The sequence below is a fragment of the Chaetodon trifascialis genome, chromosome 6 (assembly GCF_039877785.1).
Source record: "Chaetodon trifascialis isolate fChaTrf1 chromosome 6, fChaTrf1.hap1, whole genome shotgun sequence".
NCBI lineage: Eukaryota > Metazoa > Chordata > Actinopteri > Chaetodontiformes > Chaetodontidae > Chaetodon > Chaetodon trifascialis.
Window position 1 is genome coordinate 4,102,393 of NC_092061.1, and position 22,618 is coordinate 4,125,010.

General features: G+C 44.0%; 1 protein-coding gene across 1 annotated transcript in view; it reads left to right on the forward strand.

Moving 5' to 3' along the window:
* Positions 1 to 3,630: 3,630 nt before the first annotated feature.
* LOC139332128 (brevican core protein-like) overlaps positions 3,631 to 22,618 on the forward strand; it is a 60,296-nt gene continuing 41,308 nt past the window's right edge. Inside the window, exons 1-5 of the mRNA XM_070963849.1 lie at positions 3,631 to 3,859; positions 11,037 to 11,420; positions 12,447 to 12,621; positions 12,702 to 12,829; positions 15,056 to 15,349. Of these exons, the coding sequence (XP_070819950.1) occupies positions 3,631 to 3,859; positions 11,037 to 11,420; positions 12,447 to 12,621; positions 12,702 to 12,829; positions 15,056 to 15,349 (1,210 nt within the window). The remainder of the gene's footprint in view (positions 3,860 to 11,036; positions 11,421 to 12,446; positions 12,622 to 12,701; positions 12,830 to 15,055; positions 15,350 to 22,618) is intronic.

Genomic DNA, 22,618 nt, shown 5'->3' on the forward strand with positions numbered 1-22,618 from the left:
GACATGTTCATGTAATGTTCATGTAATGTGTAGAGTCCATAAGAGTGTGTGTCAGTTGGGGCCCAGGGCCTCTTTGATGAGGCCAGCTGACAAGAAATACTACGAACTACTACTATACTATGACTATAGTGCTACACTTACTAGCATAAATACATGCTGACATAGTAGTTTCAATGAAATCATGACTAATCAACAGTTAGGCTAAACGTTGGTAAATGTTTCACTTGCACTAACACACCTGTGTAAGTCGTATTGGTGGACACATTCCTGTCAGTCTATTGATCTTCTTCACCTTGCATAGCATTTTGGACTAAAACCCTGAAGTCACCACCACAAGGCCTTCTAGCAAGGACACTCTGGATCAGCCCGTGCAGCTGAAAGGGTTTGTGAGGGAGCGATGATGGCCGTGCCAGGCCGAAATTAAACGTTCAGTCACTTGCTTATCATCGTCATTCACTTACTGCGTGCACCTGTAGGCTTCCCATCATGCAGGGAAATGACAGGAGTCTTCCAGCTTTCCCGCCGCAGAGCTGCAGCCAGACAGAGCGCTCTTTGTCTGCCGTGCTCTGCTCTCACTGCTCACCGCCTTACGCTGTAATGTCTGAAACAACTTGCCGTCACACAAGCGATGTTTGAAAACTGAAGATGACAACTTACTTGCGAATGTATCATCAAATTCACCGCTATGAGTAACAGTTTGCTCGCCTCTCAGACATATTGGACCAATTGGTGTGTGCTGCCACTTCTGATTACTGCATCACAGCCATCCAGATTCTGGCATTCAGTAGAATAGCGTTGACTTACGATTAGCAGAGCAATAAACGAATTAAACACTGCTTCCTCTTGATTTTTTTTTTTTTTTTTTAACCAACTCTAGAAATCAAATCAGTTTTATTGGGCCGGCGGTGTCAGACTGCATTACCTGCTACTCCTTTTGCTCCCAGTGGGCGGTACTGCCGGTTCTGCTGGGGGCGGCACACACGTGGACGTAAAGCAGTGGGCAGGCTGTTTAAACCTGAGGGAATATATTTGAAAAGCAGCAGTGAGCCTTTCTGTTGGACTACCTTCTGCTCCGTGTTTAAACTATATGACCAAAGACCAAAGAGGGAGTCTATAAATACGTATTTTCGATAAATTTATCATCAATTAAGCCTTCATTAAGTCCCTTTGAGGTCACAAAATCTCTTTTTGAAGAGCTGAGATAGCAGCACTGCAGTGTTTCAAGCAGCACGTGCAAACATTAAAGGCACAAAACAAAGCACACAGTATCAACTCATTCACATGCCTGAAAGATCAGACATATTGGATATAAGCGCCCACAGATATCACTGTTCACATAAAAGCCTCATATGGTGCAAACTGTATACTGTACAACGCAGGTAAAACCTTTGTTGCTGCTGAACCAATCAAATATCTCCACATTTTGCGCTGACTCGTCCTCCAGTCGCGGGGCCTTTTCCGCGCTGGTCTACAGGTTTTGCCAGTGGCGAAGAGTCCCCGCTTTGTTTCAGCCAGTCGTTAAAACGGCCTTTTGATCGTTACAAATAACCAGCGGTTTCTCTTTGAGATGCTGGTGTGAACTGATTGGCCTCATTATTTGAATTAAGCCAAATGTTCTGCAGGTTTTAAGAGGATGGTAGTTGAACATTAAGTGTGTGATAATGACAACCTGCTGCTGAGTGTGCTCCAGGGAGACTTTCTCTTTTTTCACGTCGTCAAGCAGTTTGTAATTTGTGACGAAAGGTTTTACTTTAACCTATATTTTTTTCTTCTTCCACAGTTACTCATGCATTAAGAAGACTGTTACCACTTACTTTATGACGGTTGAGATCTGACTCACATTTTTTGCTTAAGCTGAATTGTGTTGTTTGAAGTGTGCTGGCTTGTGTCACCATAACATTTTCATGATTTTTCACAACCGGTTGCTACCTCGAAGTGTACAGTAATGTACAGTAACCACTGAGCAATTCTAAATGCACAATGTACCACCCAAGCATTCTGATGGATGACCAAAATGGATTTTTATTGCAGTTTTACCAAAACATCCTTTAAAATGGTAATTGGAACCAAAGAAACCAAAATGACTTTCTACAGTTGACTTGATTTTCTCTCATGGCTGGGAATACATTATGTTATTATCTTGACTTCCTCTTGGTCAGAGACCAAAGGCTTGACGAGCCGTCCACATTGCCTTCTCTCGTGTAGGCCTAATTGCTGACTGGCTTAATAACTGACTGTCTCACACACCCATTTTTTCTGTGGTTGAAGTACAGTGAGACGCATGACTCCTTTGGGGATTCTACCATGGGGACTCACACAGTACGCACATGTGTCATAGATCACACATTTTTAAATACCTTGGTGCTAAGTTGTCAAATATGACACCCAAACTTAATTTGAAATACTGTAATCCTGAGTCCCCAGAGGTCATGTACCGGCAGATTTCAGCAGAAGGGATGAGGTTAGAGAATTAAATGGTTCCCACAATGCTGCATTATGTTAACTGCAATTGGCAAAGATGTGACGTGGGAATGGTCTGTTTCTGGTTATCGAACCATTTTCTCTGCCCCACCTCCTCCCTCTCTTCCTCTCCCTCTCCCTCTCTCTCTCTCTCTCTCTCTCTCTCTCTCTCTCTCTCTCTCACAGTCACTTCCTCTGTCTTTGTTCCTTTGCCATCCTTTCAGATTAAAGTGTTTCGCTCGAAGGTGGCAGATGCAGTGATTCATACAGTTCCAGGCTGCTGGGCCTCTCAAACGATCACCGTCAAAACTTGATCTTGCAACGGGGCCTCTGACACCGAGGCTTGGGTTGGGTGGTTGAATCACCATCTTCTGAAATCTTGTTGTCAATGGGAACACACATGAGTTTCACAGGAAGATGTTTTTGCATGTTTTACAGTAGAATTACAGGCACGTCTTTATCGTCTGAGGGATTCGATCTGACGTCACAGGTGATGATTTACATCAAACCCCAATTCTAAACAATCTGTGCAAACGAACCGTGTTTAACGACGGCGGTTTTGCGAAGTGTTCCCAAGCCCACGGTGTAATGTCCTTTATACAATCATGTGTTCACAAAGTGGTGAACCTCGCTCCAACCCTCGCTTTCGAAAGACCTTTCCAGGACGCCCCTTTCGTACCCAATCACGATCTTCTCACCTGCTTCCAATGAGCCTGTTTACCTGTGGAATGATCCAAACAGGTGTTTTTGGAGCATCCCACAGCTTCCCCAGTCTTGTTGCTCCTGTCCAAACTTGTTTGAAACGTGTTGTGCATCAAATTGATAATAAACACATTTTCAAAAATCAATGAAGCTGATGAGGTCAAACATTTTATACATTTTATACTGTTTTCAGTTGAGTGTATATCAAAAAGCAAATTATTGCATTCTGTTTTATTTACGTTTATTTTCTGCTTCCCACCTTTTTCCACTCGCAGTTGTAGTTTTAAAAGATCTACTTATGCTTTACCTGTGCTTACTGATGTATATTTAATTGACTTGGATCCAATCTGCTGCCTCTGTGGTTGAGCTGAAGTAGGAAAGGCGTCCCTTTGGAGTTTGGAGTTTGCCAACCACTCATGACTGAAGAGTAAAGAGATGTTAGATTGTAAAGACAGAAGTGGGAGGAAAATGGAGCTCCAAACGGTTAAAGCAGAGGTAGAGCGGATCAACGGGTCTCACGAGAGGCACCAATTAGTGGACGGTGGGGCAAAGCTATGTATCCCAGTAACACCCCTCAGACCACCAGCTGTCACCACCACCACCGAGTCCTGCCCGTTGATTGACACCTGGCGCCACACGATAGACACCTGGTACGGACGACCCCAGACCGCGGTGCCACAGTCGTTCTCACATGGCAGTGTGCAGCTTTTTCTTTCTTTTTCCTTTCATTTATTTTTATGTTGTTCGGAAGTCGTAGAAACGAGTGGGCGTGGTTGGCTGGGAAGAAGAGCGGCGCTGCTGTCTGTTTGTGTTTCACTTAAAACACAGTTCAAAGTTCACTGAGATGTTTCCAAGTCTGGAATATTTCCTCTAAAATGTGTTAGACTTGGCTCGCAAAGTTAGGTATATGAATAAGAAATTAGGCAAAATATTAGATACACTTTCATAGACCGACCGGACAGCAATGGCCTGTGTGATGCATCAATATTGAGCTCTACGTTGGCACATATATGAATAGAAATATGATTAGTGGAAGCTGTTACAGAGTGCATTTTTCAGTTTTTTGACCTCCTTTTTCCTAATTCAAGTTTACGTCCTGGTTATTAGGAGAGTTTAGTCAAACATCCTTCATCACCACATGGAGTGTAATTCTTGGTAATAACCAAATTTTAGGGCTCAGTGCCAGAAATGTTCCCTGATATGAATATTTGATGATAAACTGTCACCTGTGTGCTTTTTTTCTAACGCCAATTTCAGCATTGGCCTCAAAAATCCTTTATCAGTCAGACTCCAGCCTGTATGCACAGTGGCTTTTTTAAGTTCCCCCCATAGTACATTTTCTCCTTCACCACTAAATCTGGTTTTAATAAAGCAAGCAAAGCATACATTGACCCGATTTGGGGTCTGAGGAAACATGATTAAAATCAGCTCCTGTGCTGTCGCTCGCCTCTCTTGGCCTCTCACTAAAGCTGAAGGGATCAGCCTCGGTGGTCTGGGCCTCCGCACTCGGCTCCAGAGGATCATGGTTCACGTCTGTCCAGAGGCAACTTCATTTTCCCACATTTTCTGCTCTGAACAGGGGGTTCACTCACAGCTTGTTTCTCTGTTCCTTGGGAGCAAGCTGTTTTATTTCCTCTCTGTGTATCACAGGTTTGGCTTTTGTTTGACACTTACATTGTACAGCTGCTTTCACGCGGTTATTTATTAATTTATTTTCTTCCAGCAGTGCCCAGAGGAGTAATTCTGTGATGTTGATGTGTACCACTTGTTGTTTGTTTAGCTTTAGTTTGTTTATTCAGGAGCAAACATCTTGTCAAACACATCAGGTGATTTCGCATTGATTCCAGCTTTCCTCTCCTGCGTGTATACTTGGAGATAATGGATGATTTCCTCTCACAGAACCACAGAAACATACTGATTTGTATGTAGCTGATAAAACATTAAAATCGGAGCAGCCTTGGTTTTCGATATCAGGAGTTCAGTAGAGCAGATCCCTCAGGGTCAGAGAAATTTAACGCCCCTTTTACACCGTCTGCGGTGGCGTGAGGCCGGAGGTAGACCACCTTTATAGGTCATGTGATATGTGGGTCATCTTGGGGCCCGCTCAGCGGATCACCAGGATCAAACACTCTTTGATTGACTCATTGATTTACGAGCGCTGAAAGGCAACAGGACTTCTACGGTTACACATACAGTAGACACGGTTTACACGGCAGTAAGTGCAACTTTTAACTTAACGAGGACTCAGTTAAGGAGGTAAACCAGTAAAATGATTAAATGATTCCCGTAACTCTAAAACTGAGTGGCCCAGCTGTTAACTATGCTGAGGTCAGGTGGCAAATTCCACCCAGAATCAGGTCAGTTTGAGCTCTTTGTGTATGAAACCTGTTACCTGGAGCTTTGACATCAGAATGCGGTCTGTCTTTGTCAGAGTCTGTTTGACTGATTGATCGCTCTGCACGCACGTTTGTTTCCTCTGAGTTCCAACACGTCTCAAACTGCACATATTGAGGATGAAGTGCCATTTCCTAATTTTGTCCACTTCAGTTGCCTAAAAGAGACTCAATGCCACAGTAAGTGGAAGGCTGTTGGTGTGAGATGGGAAATAAGTTAAAAATGACAACCTATTAACTCCAGCCTTCCCTTTCTGTCTCACCCAGCGCTTCTCTCACCTCCTCTCTTTCTCAGGGTCCGGCTGTCCAGACCAGTCCAGCCTTGCAGAGGAAAGCTGTGCTGTGGCTAACTGGTGCTGAGCCCTGAGATGATTACAATGCACGCAGGTATGGAAAAGGCACCTACAACTTTTTACAAGAGCCCCTGGGGCTTCAAGGGCAATCTTCCCTGTCAGAGGCTTATCACCTCTGCTCCCGCTCTCAGCTGGTGTGAGTGTCTTCAGAAGGCAACACCATGATTTTGAACAATTAGTCCGCCCCACTAGAGTCAGCGACCAGACCTACCCGTCAGTTCTGATTCACATGCAGAAGCCAATATGTCGGCTGAGGCTGTTATTAGGGAACACTATAAACATGATCCCATTGTGTAGCCTTCTGCTGAAGTCTTTCATGATGTTGATCTGTTAATAAAAAGGCTCCTGTGTCAAGTATGTTAGAGGGAAAAAATCTGTAACCCTTCAAAGCAACTAAGCTTAGATAAAATACAAGTTTCAAAATTGGTAAAAATGTAATTAAAGCTCTGTATACAGTGCAGGTGCTTTGTGCTATGCAGTCTTGCTATACAATCTCCCTGTATGTTTAATTATAAAGCAAAATGATAACAAAATTGCACACAGCTTGCTTTGCACTTTGAAAATCTTACAGAGATCACAGCGTTCAACGTGGCCTAAACCTGCTTTTGAATAGTTTTCTTTGAAGGTAAATAAAGGTTAATTACTTATGGAAACACTGAACCTCCCAAACGGAAAAAGATTGCCATGTATTTCATCCACGAACAAGCTGTTTGTCCAGGATACTAACAAATGGGAGCGAAACAAGTTTCCTTCAGAGTGCGTGTTGTCCAAATTCAAACATTTAACACAACATGCAAACTATATGTATGACGACACGCTGGATCATTGTGTGCTGTGTCTCATCCCTGGATGTCACACTGGGAATGTAGACTTGTTGTTCAGTCTAATACTCTATATCAGACATGTTCAAACGATCTGCTTTGTTGTGTTTGTCCGACCGCACACACACACTGCACAGACACGCACACACACACTGCACAGACACGCACACACACTGCTATCTAACAGTAGCCGATCCTGGTGATTATTAGGCAAGAGTTGATAAACTGTGGTCCAGCCTCTCCCCCGTGTGGAAAAGCCAAGCACAGAGGTTTCAGCCAGCCACAGTTTGCTGACTCCCCTCCACATCAGTGAGGCAGTCATGTTTAATCAGAGATTTCCATTTGAGGTGATCCATGTCTGTCCCGTAGACGAGCTCTCATTTCTAAGCTCCCATTGTAGTTTGTATTTCACAACCACATTGCAATTAAAACGTGTGTCTATGATTAAACAACTTTTTATTTATCCAATCCGATTTCATCTTGAAATCCAGTGGGCGCGTGGACGTGCGCCTCCGTCCAAAGCGGCTCAATGGGGTGGGGGGGAGAACTCCCTCGCAGTATTGACAGAAATGTGTTGTTGGAACAAACAACAGGTTGTGACTCAGTGTCAACCAGAGACATGACTGTACCACCCCGTTTCCATTGCGCACCCGTGACTGTGCCGGTGCGCTCTCCACAGGGCATCAGCTCACTTATCAGAGGTGGTGGATTATCTCCGTTTCTTACGCTGCAAGTGATGGAAACGTGACACGTCTTTAATAAACTTTAGAGCTGGGTGTCATTTATTTCTCATTTGATTGATTTTTCTGCCACGTGGAATCATCAGATGCGGCGCTCTGGAGTGAAGACGCACTCTCTCTAAAATGACAGACTGCTACCTGCACAAACGATCCGCGTGATTTCGGAGCAGTCTGATTGGATAAGACTTGTACCTCTCAGGCACAGGGCCAAATTAAGCTTTTTTCTCCCTCCTCCTCCTCTCCAAGGTGTCTCATTCACTTTTCGGATGGGCACTCTGCCCCTCCTCTCTGACACTGACGAAATAACAGTGTGCGTTAGGCAAAATTGAACTTGTTGCTTGCCAGCACTTCACGGTTTCTGTCGCTCCGATCAGAACAAGGATCATCCCGAAGTGGGACCCTGCAACTCTGGAGCATCAGGGAGAAGAGAAAGGCGCACCGGGGATATTAGTGCTGCTGCGCCCACTTGGAGTGGACATATTTGGGGACTTTTACGCACGCATGCTACTCACTGGGAATAACTGGATTTAAGGACATATATCGATATTTGTTCATTTTATGGAATAAAACATCTTTAAACGTAAGTATATCGATACTTTTTGTTTGAGCTTAACTGTAAATTGTGCGTTATTGCTCTTAACCAGATATTTGGCTGTTAATGCACTTTTTGTCTTATTTTTTCTCAATATGGAATATTTTCTTACAGAATGAAAGAAATCAGTCTGTATAAGTTAACTTAACACTCTACTCAAGGTTAAAATACGAACACACCCAGTGATGCCGTGTTGTCCTTAGATAACCTGCTGCGTCCCGCTACAGAGTGCTGCACGTGAATGTCCAAAAAACACCACTGCGGATTGACAATTACTCCACACCTTCTTAAATTCACACTTTCTAATTTGAAATCAGAATAATCCGTGTGCCAAATTTTCCTGCCATGATTTCTGTTGCGCATCCGCAAGCCACAGGTGTTTCAGTGAAGGAGAAAGAAGAAGTAGAAAGGGCTCCATCAGTGGATGACAGTATCATTATTTTATTTCCCAGTAGCAGATTTTTTGGTTTTACACCAAGCAGCATCTGTGGGCTGCACATGAAGGACCACAGACTACAAAAATGTGCCACCGATTAAACGTCTGTGTGATGCTGAGGCGCTGACATTCCTCTGATTTACTCTTTTTTTTCCGATTTCCTAGAAATCCTCCTGCGACTCTCTGCAGTTTAAGCGCCTCATGCAACAACCACATTTTAAAATTTTAGAAACAAATATGCAGAGAGATGTGTCATGACTAGTCCTGGACTTGTCTCCCCAAAGTCTCATTTCATTAAGTTTCCATTAGGGTGGGTCCGTTGACTCGGGATAGACTTGTGGGAGTGCTGGCATTAAGTCACAATCGTACCCACCCTGAAATATTTTAGATGATGATCTTTTGTCATTGCCAGTTGCCATTTTACGCTGAGCTTCTTTTTATGGAGAACCGTGTGCAGCTCCCACTGCAAACCAGCACTTGTGTGTGGAAATGAGGGCGGTGGGCTCACTGCTCCTGTCCCCAAAAACTCTGCACTTCGAGGAACTCAGGGAGCTTTACCTCTTTCATCCACAGATTCACAGAAAACATGAGCCTGGGACATTGTTTCCCTCTAAATCTTACTTTTAATACAAACAGCTGAAAAATGTTGTAACGTGATATGTCAGAGAAATGTGATGTCCCTTGTGTTCAAGGGCTTGTCAAAGTGTCATATTCTGAAGAGGGAGATCAATCCATTATTATCTGGAGAAAAAAAAAGAAGCTAAATCAAAGTTGATTTTTATGGTCAAACTTTTTGTTTATATCTCTGATGACTGTTGATTAGTTATGAAAGACTGTATGCTGCAGTTATGCTTTGATACTTAATATTTCTGCAAAGTTTAGCTGAGAAGTCCAACTCAACAGATGTGTCTCCTGAGGAAGATGTGGATGCACAAACAGAAAGAGAAAACATCAAAGTGAGACCTTGTATGAGTTGTTTGCTAATGCAGCCTTTTATTTTTTTCCCAACAGATGATACTAAATATAAAGCATATCCTGTGGTTATATTGTCTCTGTGAAGCTGCATCTGCGACAGGTAAGCTCTGAATGAGTAAACGCTTCTCTCTCTGCCTCCTACTTTTGGCTCTTTCACAGCCACCTCCTCTCTCCCGTCCCTCCTTCTCCCCATCTCCCCCCTCTCTCTCTTCTGCTCTTCATCTTCCTCCCTCTCTCCCTGCTCCTCCCTCCTTCTTTTCATTGCACTGAACACAGAATCATCTGACATGGCCACATTCGGCTGGCTTGCTTACAGCTTATCTGCAGCCAACTGACTGATGTGTCAGCGGTGCCTCACAGCATTAAAGCTTCACTCTGGTCTTAAAGTAGCAGACTGTGATTACCCCCTTCCAGTCTTCTTCCTGTGAAGCCTACGACCATTTACTCAGAGGTGAAGGTGACAGTGTTGCCCCCTGAGGTTTGCATCTTGGGCCCCTCTGGCCCCCCTGGCTCTCCTGGTCCCTAGTCCCCGGCCTTGTCTCTGAGTATGGACGGACACCTTTCAATTAGACTGGGCTTCCAGTCTGGAAATAACAGCTGGTTTCACCCCTCATCCTAATAAGGCCCTCTGTTAAAGCACACACTCATGCCTCGGGGGCTGTCCCACCACTGTTTCCAGAGCATTCCCCGCATTGTTCCCTGTGAATCCCCAACCCTCACCCCTAACCCCCCCAGAGGAGCAAAAAAAAAGGTAAATCTTCTTCCTCTCCACAACTGTGATTCAGCCTGTTGCCATTCATTTGTGTCTGGCATGCTGTCTGATATCCCGTTTGCTTTGCCTCATCACATGGAAGTGGAGTGAGGCTGAGGTACAGTCAACATTTGTAACTGTGGGCGGACCCCCAGGGCGGGCAGAGACATAGTTAACCTTGTCTTGTTTAGCTGTAGTGTAACTCTTTGCTGCTTGAAATACAATGTTTTATATTGTAAAATGAAATTAAATAACCTTACATTGTGCTGCGATGTACTGGTGAGTAACATCAGAAGTAAGTTTTCAGCTGGGAACTTGTGTGGTTTTACCTGTCATCATCATCATCATCATCATCATCAGCATCTTCAGTAAGCTGTCATGTAGGTGAAGGTGGGATTATTTGAGAAGGAAAACTGACATGCACAGAACTCAGCAGTGGCATAACATCAAGTGATGCAACCATGACTCCACCAATTAGAACTAACTTCATACAAACATGCTGCACGTACACTACAGGCAGTGTTAAATGTGCTCCCACGCCCATCGTTTTAAGGATGAGGTTTGACTTTCCAGCAGCCATTTTCAGGCCATGATGCATGTTTTTTTTTTTTTTTATTAGGCTGGGTGTTGTCACACCACGTCAATGTAAATGACTCGGGCAGTTTATAGTGTTTACTTTGATCTGTGAGAATTAAAGTAAACAGACGAGACGTGTTTGTGGGGAAGAAAAGTGAACAGCAGCAAAGAATACAGTAGTGAATAATTCAACCTGAATTGCAAACACATTTAACCCTTTTGCTTTTTGCCTTTCAGCCTCAAACGCATTATCGATAATCAGACCAATCACTGGATCCCTCTCGGGGAAGGTAAATCTTCCCTGCTCCTTCTCCATCATCCCAACCTCAGCACCCGTCATCAGTCCCAATGGAACCACCATTTATAGCAGAGACTACTTGCGGATCAAATGGACCAAAATAGAGGGGGAAGCAGAATCCACAGTGCTGGTGGCACAAAACGGGGTCATCAAAATAGGCTCCAGCTACAGGAACCGTGTGTCAGTGCCCAGCCACCCTGAGGATGTAGGCGACGCCTCACTGACGATGGTCAAGCTGCGCGCCAGTGACGCGGGCACTTACCGCTGTGAGGTCATGTACGGCATTGAGGACACCCAGGATACAGTTAACCTTGACGTCAACGGTAAGAGATTCAGCCTCTAAAATCGCTTCCCCTCTGAATGTAGACGGGGGTTTCTGCAAGGGCTGAATAACAGTGAAATGCAATGCGAGCGGTCATAAAGATGTATACCATACGAGAGACTTTGGCGCCTTTTTGCTTGCTTGACTCAGATGAGACTTTGGGTCAGTGTCCATTCAAAGTACCGCAATATTTTAATTCCAGCCTTCATCCATCTAACCCAATCAGCCATCAGAGCCCAAATGTGGATGGCATTCCACATGTTATGGGCAGAACAAGAGCTATGTTATAACCTCATCCGTCCCTGTCATTGTGGGTACCACCTTGTCAGTGGGGACTTTCCTCTTGGTGGGGCACTCAGTGGGTGTGACCAAGTCTTTTTACTTTGCCGTCACTGAGCAATAACAGTATTCCCCAATACCCCTCAAATTTAAGTGCGAAATTGTGTTTGTGATAATTAAACATTACTGTGGTACCTCCAAGCCAAAAGTTATAGTCTCCTCAGGGGGGTGGGGTGGGGGGGTTACAGTTCCTCACCTAGTGTCATTATGTGGATTCTACATGCTCTCACTTGAGAAGTATTCTGGAGATATAACTCATGTTTTGGGGTTGTAGAAAACATGGGTGGGGCGGGGGGATACTGGGATAGTTTTGGTTTTCACTGGTTTACAATCTGCACAACCTCTTTTCCAACTATATGCAATGTTAATTAGGACTATCAATCATATCTTCTGCGTCTGTTTACTGTCCACAAATATGGGGATTTCAGGGCCATGGCATCATCTGCAGTTATCTTGTTCATTTGTGGTGAACTGTATTTTGCTTATCCTCTTGGTTTATTGCAAAGTTACTCCTTTCCAAAGAAGCTGAGAGACGCAATTATTTCACTCATGGTGTGTGCTTTACAAGTCATTTGCAGTAATTTATAGCTCTGAAACTATGCTGATGAATTCCAGATTATTATGTTCATGTTTCTAAACAAAACTTCATTATCTTTCATTTCTGGATGGTCATTTTTTCCCCCCGCAGGTGTTGTGTTTCACTACCGGGCAAGCACCGACAGGTACACGTTGGACTACCAGACGGCCGTCCAGACTTGCCAAAACATTGGCGCCACCATCGCCACATATGACCAACTGAAAGCAGCGTATGAGGATGGCTTCGATCAGTGTGATGCTGGCTGGATTGCTGACCAGACAGTGAGGTAAAGTCATTTCTTTTAATCCTATATTTTGTTGTGTGTTCTCAGTGTTATAATGGCGCTTTGTTTCTCTGTCTGTGCAGATACCCAATCACAAAGCCAAGGAAGGGCTGCTATGGCAACCTGCAGGGTAAACCTGGTGTTAGGTCATATGGGACCAGGAAACCCACGGACACCTATGATGTGTTCTGTTACGTAGACAAACTTGATGGTGAGTCAACCACAAAATTAGGCTTTTCTCGCTCTAAGTAATGAGGTGTCGTTTAAAGGCACTGACACACCCTCTGGCAGAAATGACTAAACCTCCAAATTATCGCAGTGCCAAAGCAAATTACTTTTACAGCTCCTAAGACCACTGTGGAAATACACTTAATTGTCTAGTTAGAATACTGTATTGTGACAATGCGTGATCTTTTATATATTTTGTTTGCAGCAAACAATTTCTCATGTTGGAGAAAGGGACCGAGGGCCAGAGAGAAGCTCTCTCTAAAGCATGAATTGGAATTCATTCTCCACCATTGTGGTATTTTAAAAAGTCACCAACAAAAATGTGATAATGGGTCTTTTAAATTTCTTTGGCACTACTTATGAGAAGTCTTCACTCCTCAGCCAACAGTCCTTCTCTGTCTGTGCGTTACACGGCGTGTTATTGCTGATGGACTCCGCTCCACTCAGAGTGCTTTATGACTGATAACATCCCTCCTGACACATCTGAACTCCACTCAGCCATCTGCAGTTGCTCCTCTTATCTGGGACTTGCACGGCGCAGCCCTGCAACGGCACATAATATTAGTTTAAATTAGTCCGCCACAAGTTGCAAATCAGTTGGTCGTGAATATGAAGATATCAGTCAGTATTGTGACATGTGTGTCATCAGCGGTATGAGCAGACGTACACAATGGTGTCAGCCAGGGAACGTCGCCCCGCCCCACAGCCGTCAGGGACATGCGCATACATCTTCCACTTACTTCATCAACCTCTCAAAGGAATGATGCATGCGTCTGTGACCTCTCTTTATATGTGCCGCATAGGTGTGTTAAACTATGTTTCACAGACATAAATCCCAACTCTCTGCTTAACAGTTAATTGCTTTGATTTAGTGACTGTATGTGAGATCATTATTCTGTGTATTAACTGGTGATAGACAGTAGCATAATAGGCGTTATTTTTCGGGCAGTTTTGCCTTCATTACATGGTTTAAAGTAGAGAGTGACCTAAAACATAGCGAAGGCGTTAGGGGAGCGGCCGCTACAAATGTCTTCCACTGGAACTCAACTGGGGACATTGTGGGTACGTCGGTATGTGTAATAGTATGTGTTAATGAAGGTCTTCTCAGTTTTCTGCCCTTTCACATGTTCTAGGAAAATACATGTTTGGCTGATGAGGTTTGACGTGCTTTGAAGTTGAATGGAAATCGCTAATGCTTTAAATGAGCCGTAAAGATTCACCTAGTGGCCCCTAAGAGGCACAGTGAGTTAAATTTTAAGCAATAACCACATAGTCTAGAGGAGTCTGAGAGATGGAAAGTGAACTTTTGCTAATAAGACTTACTGAAAGTCATCAGTACATTTGAAAGGGCAGAAAATGTGCAATAAAATTCACATTTCATTTCATGTCCCTTGTCTGCTTTTAAGAGGGAAGACATTTCTGGGTGGAAAGCATCTCCTAATCTCAGTGCCATTGTAAATCAATGGGATGAAACCAACATGGGATACTTGAAACGTTACGCCCAAGACTAACTGAAAACAATTTAGTCAGTCAGTTGTCCTCTCTTGTGTTGTTGTTTGGTTTCAATTAAGATATTGCCTCTCTGTAGTTTTTCATTTCTATTACTGTGTAGACGAAGACAAAAGCTCATAACAGTCACAGTGCAGTGACCTTTGCGACGGTAAGTTCCTGACATGAACCACACGAAAGAAGGAAACATAGATAGAAAGACAGTTCACTCTCCCCGAGGGGAAACCTAATGTCTTGAAGTACAGACGCATTCATTGACAGGCCAGGCACATTGTCTGCATTGCTATCCCACCTCACATTAATATAATGAATGAACTACTGTTGTCCTAAATATGATCGGTGGGAGATGTTTTGGGGCCGTGCCCTGCACAGCTGTGACTTTTGTCAGCTGCTTTTGGGCTATGGCTCCTCTGAAAGGTCAAAATAATCTAAAAATCTGTAGCTTCAGGTTACTCCGAATGCGATACTTTTTAGCTCTGTTTTCAGTGCGGATAATTCAAAATGAAATATGAAATGACCGTCCATCTGTTAGTAATACAGCACTGATTAATGCCAAAGCTTGTGGGATTAGTTAAACAATGAGCTGAGCCCTCTGCCCTGCGTGACTGCTTACTCACAGTAATCAGATTTTGTTGCCATGCTGCCTTTGAGTTAGTGCTTGTTGTGAACACTCGGTTGCTTTCTGCCCTCTGTATTTCAGGTGAAGTGTACTATGCTCCTGTGAGCCACAAGATGACCTTTGAGGAGGCCAGCAGAGAGTGTCAGAGGAGGAACGCTGTCCTGGCCTCCCCGGGCCAGCTCCACGCTGCCTGGCGACACGGTCTGGACAGATGCGACTACGGCTGGCTCTCTGATGGCAGCGCACGACATCCTGTCGCGGTACCCAGAGTGCAGTGTGGGGGAGGCCTGCTCGGTGTCAGGACCATGTACCGCTACAGAAACCAGACAGGCTTCCCAGAACCGAGGATGAAGCTCGGAGCTTACTGTTTTAAAGGTAAACTCGCTCACAGGGAGTGGCAGACAGTGATTGAAGGCACAGGCCATTCCCTGTCAAAACCAGGCCTGGACTGTGAGGAGCTATGATCTCATCCCCTATTCGCCTGTGCTCCCCCACCCTTTGATTTTCTGCTCCTTTGCACCACTGTACACATTCCCACATCTGAACCAGACCAGCATTTGAAAACGTTTATAGTCTGTCTCATCTCTTGTCCGTTGTTTCGTTCCCTGCGTACCTGTTTTTTGCTTTGCGATGGTATATCTTTGATGACGACAGCATGAGCCAACTGGAGGAATGATTTTGAGTGTTATGAGCGTTGTGTGTTGTGTGCCAGACAAGTCATACAGATTACAGTGTCCAGTTGACCTCACTGTCTCACATTTTAGTTTCCCGCCCAAAATTAGCCAAGGGTAGAGTAAAATCATAGTGGTAAGCTCTAATGGATATGACAGTTCTCATTCGAATGGGGAGATTCATGACCAATAGTCTGCTGGAGAGTTCCTGAGCACTCAGTATCTGTCTGCGTTTTGTTTTTTATCTTAATTACTTCCAGCTGCACTAATCAAGGCTCCTTAAGCTTTATCCTTATACAACCTCTCTGCTGATGTGAACAAACTAAACCAGTTTACGTACTCGAGTGCTGTTCATCCTTTCGTGGTCATTTTAGATGATATTATCACATTTATGAAAGGCCAAACTAACTGTTAGTCCAATCATGAGAGAGAAGCACATTAAAAATAACTGAGGTGTTGGGAATGGAGAAATTCATTAGTCGTGTCAACATTTTTCCCCTCCTGTGGACTCTTGTAGGACATGTTGTAAACCACAGTGATTACTGCCCATGGGAAGACAGCTAGCTTTGCATCCCTAAAGACGGTGACACTTCACGGTTCACTGGATCTTAGCAGAATTAGGCTAATCCCTCAAAATGTGAGTGTTCTTAACTAATCAGCATCTCCTGGGCAAAACCGAATGACAGGTGATAGTTGCCATTTGGAGACGCAGTGAAAGTAATACCACACCTGACAGCCTTTTTAGTCTCACTATCTAGCTCCCTTTTCGCCTTTCTCATCTCATTTCCGCTGTCAGAGTTTGCCCTCTGTCATTCTCACTTGTACTTATCAGAGCAGACGTTTGGATAATGGACAAAGCTACTGCTGGACTTCTAAATTCAGTCATCCTTGGTGACCCTTGACCTGGCCTTTCCATCTTTACAAATGAGAGGTTGGACAGATAAGCCGGCCCCTGCCAGGCCATTTACCGGCCCTGAGCTATGCTAACTGTCGAGGTGATAAGTACCCATGGAGTTCAGAGGGCACACAAACAGCCCACCCTCACCTCCTGCTCTGTGTATTCCATGTCAGCTCTCTGAGTCCTGTTGTATTTACGCCCCCGTCTAAGTGCATTTTAAGTACCCTTGTTTGGACTCACTCCATCATTTCCTGCTTTCCCACTCCCAATACTATCTCAAAAATGAAATATTATGTAAACCTACGTCAGTTAGACTACACAGAAAGACAGGGAGAAAGGAGGTTGGTGCAGAGGGAAAAGGGGGATAATTGGTTTCTGGATTGGCCTGAAGAAAACAAAGGCCTCTGTAACAGCAACAGCTCAAATGCATTGGTGAGATAAAGCACTCTGAGAGAAGGCCCTATTTTTCCTGCTAGGAAAAAACGTGTCTCACACTTTACATCACAGATAGTTTCATGTAGAAAGAGGGCTAGTACGTAATGGCCAACAGCTGGCTTTACACAATCTGTCTGCGCCAGCGAGGAAAGCTTTCTAAAGCTGCAACACAGCTTTTTATGGGTGTGAGCGAATGAAAGGGTAAGAGAAGACAGAGGGGCAGCAAGGAAGAGGCAGGAGAAACGTAAAGGAGTGAAATGGATTTACTCATTATACCATCACTGAGAGATGCTCAAAGACAGAACAAAACACAAAAAAGATGAAAGAGTGCAAAGAGAGGACAAAAATAATCAGGGCAACTCTAGCAAACCTCACAAAACAGGATTCCTTGAGGTTTATATGCTGTTTAATTCCTCTGTTACAGGCATGTGAATCTGTTCGGGCAGATCCGGAAATGTTTAGATAAACAAAGTGCGCTTTTTGCAGAAAACTTACCTCATCTTCCTCGAGCAGACGACAAGCTATCCAGTTTCATCAGGTCCGAAAGACGGACTATTACATGGACAATCAGCGTGATAACATTGGCCTCCCTTAAGTTAACTGAGGCAGATACTATACTAAACATTGGTTCCACTGTTTCTTTGGGAACGTTGACTGAATTAATGTTAGTGCAGGTTATAAACAACATGAAGAGTTACGAGAGGAAGTCCTTCTCGCTAAGGTTTCTAGGGAACTTTTAAGTCTTGGTACTTCAGTGCTAAGTGTAACACTGTTATTGCAGCTGTGGTGTATTGCTGCTATTTAAATATTATGGTTTGTCTTATCAACAGCCTGCTTTGCATGCTTTCAATGTAATACTTTTTACAGTTTTACACGTTCATCCTAAATTTCCATCATTTGATTGAAGTGAGGTGACTGTTGGATATTTAATGCTGGCATCTTTTCATGCCTCAGCACGGTGTCTGGGTTCTAACACTGTGTGAATCCTGGCTGTTTGGCTCAGTAACAGGGCAGATACGACATTTTCTTGTCAACCAAAAGACCCACTGTGGAAATGTGGAATGGTTTTAAAATAGAACCTAAGACTCAAGTGAAGCGATTGAGGTGAGGTGATACTCCAGAGATAAGAGTGTTTGTCGCTCAGTGTCTTGGGAACAATCACACTCTAACAACTCTGTTTTATATTTAAAGGAGTAAGAGTCAGATGAGTTTTTGCTTCTTTTTTTTTTAATTTTTGATGTGCCTGTGTGTGTTTCTTAGGAAGGAGAGAGGTGATCAACCAGACTTCCTTTGTGGATGTGTCTGTGGTTGAAATCATCACCACCACCATAAGCTCCACTACCACCGTTCCTTTACTGGAGAGTAGCACCACAACGCTAACTCCAACATCTGAAAGTGTACCAGAGGCAGAAGAGTCTCCAGACTCAGTTCCTACAAATCCTCCATCGATGTTCTCTACCAGTATGGCTCCACCTCGCCCCACTCGCCAAGAAGAGGAGTTGTTCACAACGGTTGCGCCCACCATCAGGGAGGAACATGAGCACACTGACGATGCAACAGTCTTCAACCTTGATGAGTTTGTAAGTGAAAATGTAACCGGTGAATTTGTTCCCCCACGTGGTGACACATTCCCAGAACCCCAGGCCACAGCAGAAAGCAGTGGTACCACAGAGTCAGCGTCCAAGCCCATGGAGGGTCCAGAAGATCACTCAGTAATTGAGATTAACACAATCCAACCAGATGTTCCCATACCAGACGCCTCTCTCATCACAGAGCCCATGTTTGCTGAGGGGAAGACTGAGGAAACTGTTCTGGATTCCACAGCAATGACCTCTGACCTCACTTCAACAGAATCCACTGAACTGTCCAGTGAGGAGGTGTTCAGCTCCTCAGAATCAACACCTTCAACCAGTGGGCTTCATTCAACAACACCATTCCCCGACTATGATCTTGGCATTGATGAGTTTGAGACTCAGTTTGCTTTAGAGGCAGAACCACCTACTCCACCGTCCCACCGGGAGCTCTCACCCAGCCCAGACGCCACTAGCATTGATGGAACAACAGCCATTCCCACTGACACTACTTTTATGTGTGACACCCAACCCAGTAGTGAGGTGGAGATCACCACCACAGCACCACCAGAGACTCCCAGCACTGCAACACAAACCACACCTCGAGCGCAGGATGCAGAGACGCCAGCAGTTGTCTACAAGGAGGAAACCACATCTGCAGCCGCGACAGCCACCGCCGCCCTGATCGACAGTGGAACATCTGCCGAGGATGTGACATCTTCAACAAGTGTGCATATCTTTGATGAGTCCACCAGTCAGATGCCAGAGCACAGTGGCGACATCCTGACAGAGGGCGACACAGCATCAGAGATTGGCACAGAGTTCTTTACATCCACTCCCGTGGCTTCAGCTGTGGCTGACAAAACCACCGCTCCGGGTACTGTGGTCGCTGCTGAGCAGTCCACCCACGTGACCGCAGGTAAGACATACAAGCAATACCATAAACAGCTTTTTTGGAGTAATTTAAATGTAATCCAGATTTGTTGCACTACAGTATCTGGGAGTTAGGGGACGCTGTGCTGTCCAGGGTGCTGAAGTGGAGTTTGATTCTCTGTTGATGAGAATGTATAGTGGTGTGAATAAACGGAGGTCACATAAACCCACAATAGACAATGCATAGTGACTCTGCTGGATTTTTTGTAAATTTGCACTTGCAATATTGCCCTCTTTCCCTTTATGATCGTTCCTTTAAATTATAGTGAAGTTCAGTGACTTGACATGGGGTAATTTTAATGTAATATACAAGCAGTTACAGAGTACTGGTACTCATATTTGCATGGTGACTCAGTTTTAATTTCTTCCACAATGAACCAAGCTGAAGTGTTTAGTTTCCTGCTTCCCTCGGGCTCATGTTTGTGTGTGTTCAGTGTGGACTGCTGCTGAAAGACTGCTTAGCCTCAGGACCTCCTCAGTCAGTCCAGCTGAGCAGATGTCCTGATAATGATTTCAACATAGACAAGAGAGAGAAGGTGGGAAAGAGAGAGGAAGAGCAAGAGAAAAAAGACTTGATGATATGGTATCAGGATTGTATCGCAAATAAAATGTTTAAAACACAAAAACTGTAATTTTACAAAGGGTGTCATAACATCTTTTATCAAATTGTCTTCTTTCAAATATCAGACATTAAAAAGTGTCTTCCCAAGCTTTTGATCTGTGGTTAATACTGTAGATCAGCATATTGACGAGCTAAAAAAATCATTTAGTTATCAAGCTTTGAGAATCATTAATTATTGGTAAATGTGATAAGAAACCCATTTTCATGTTGGAGATGATTCTCTCGTACAGTGTGCTTTCAGTCAAGTTCAAGAAATCTAGTTCTAGAAATATAGATTCAGGCCGTGACTTTCGGGTCAACAGCACATGATCTCACATGCAAATAGCAGCTGCATAATTTTCACTCCTTTAATTTGCTCTCGCATCTGAGCTGAGCTCCCTGAGGAGCAGCTCATGTTGGAGGAAAGGGGTCTGGTGAATTGGAAAGTACACGAGTGAATGAGCAATGAGCTGGTCATTTGGCAGTGTTTGGACTTTGGTATGGCTTCGTGGAAGGTGCGAAACCTGCCTGAGAGAGCAGCAGTCTGTACTCCAGATCACACACACTCAAGCTGCTGGTGTGCTCTGCAGCATTTTATGCAGTTTGGTCAGTTCAGTTGCCAAGAGTACACATTGCATAACCTGTATACTTGTGTGTACATGCACAGCACTGTATGAGAAAGAGGCAGATATACAAAGTCTCTGTTTGTGCGTTGGGTGTATTTGTACTGCAAATCCTTATGCATTTGCAGTATTTCTCTGTGTGTGTGCACATGTACCAGCTCACTGACAGCAGGCCTGGCAATAACAGATTTGGCAGTCTACCTGAGTAAGCACAGATGCCTGTCTTCAGCAGACTGGACACCACCACAGAGGTGATGTCATCGCTAACGCAAAGTCTCCCCTCTCTGTGAGGACAGCTGTAGCCCGCCTGACCCAAGCGAATGATTACAGCTACTTTTACTGCTACATCATTTGATGTGGCTCAGCTGAGACACTCAAAGTCTCTTTCTGCCCTCCCAGTTTGTGTGGGAAAAGCTCGTGGAAAATATTGTGGCACAGTGAGAAGTGTGTTGTCTAGTTGCATGGGAACAAATTGCACAATAATATCAGCATGTTAACAAAATGTCCTTGTGTTTTTGATTAATTGAGGACAATTAAATTTACTGTTTACAAAGTGTTTATATGACACATTTTGACTTGAAATATTGATACTCTGAGCCGTGCCAACAACAAATGTCACAAGACATGGCACAGAAACACCAACAGTGCATTCTCACTATGATAAAACGTCTTCCTAAACTGATCCTTAATGAATGATCTGACAAAGTTGCTTGTCCACTTGTCCTGGCCAATAAGCAGTAACAAATTCTTATCACACTTATTTTTCTTGTGCAAATCAAACACATGCAATATAACCGGTTATTTACTGAAGCGCTCATAGGCAGATTTTGGATAAAATATCTGTTGGACAGATATTTGTTTTCCTGCCGCTTCCAGTCTTTATGCTAAGCTAAGCTAACTGGCCGCTGGGTGTGGCCTCATACTGCACTGGACTTTGATTTGGACATTCATGTTTAATGTGGGATAGCCATCTGGCTAGAGAGAAAGGTCTTGTGAGTATGACATTTGCATGGGTCAGTCAGCTGGGATCACTGCCTGAGTTCCCAGGCCTGGACGAGCTTTGAAACAGGTGTTGTTCTGCAGAGCTGAGCTGCTGCAGGTGTCCGTGTTTGCAACCAGTAATCTTTCTGAATCACCCTTTGTGGGAAACAGAGAGAGAGGGGAAAAGGGGCAGAGTGACTGAGAGAGAAGTAGTCAAGTTTATATACCAAAGGATTTCATGTTGTTGTGTGTGAATGATCGTTTTCTGGCCTTTGCTTGAGGTATACTATGCAAACATTGCTCAACAATTCAGGCCCAAGAGCACCAAACTGTTCATTTCACGATTAACCGTCGCCGTGTTCTTTTTGCCACCTGGGCTATGCATATTATTAGATTTGACAAAAGCTTGACACTATGGTTCACTCTTGATGTGTTTTTTTTTTTTTTTTAATTAAGGACATGCATGTTCTTGTAGGGAGGATAGCCTCACAAGTCAGATGAAGATGATCAGAGATGAGGAGCTGTCGTTTAGCCAGTCTTCATATACGACTTGCACCTTTGCACAGGCATGTTATGTAGATGGTCATCTGGTGTCATAAGGGTTTTTTCCTCACACCAGTTTTTATTTTCATTAAAGACAGGGGCATCGACTCAAACCTTTCTCTTGGCTTCAAAGGTCATAAGTTTAATTATTTATTAAGTTCATTTATTAGTTTATTAAACTGAGCTGCAGTACAACAGCTTTAATATCTTGATGATTGGATTTGCTGTCATCATTTAAGGCAACTATCTCTAAGAGGAGGGGACTATTTCCAGCCAGGCAACGTCTTGTTTATTTATAGAAATACATAAACCCAATTTGAAGCAACATAGCCTAGATGGAAGATAATACAATTGTTGATGATAATAGAATTGCTGTTTCTGTGTGAAG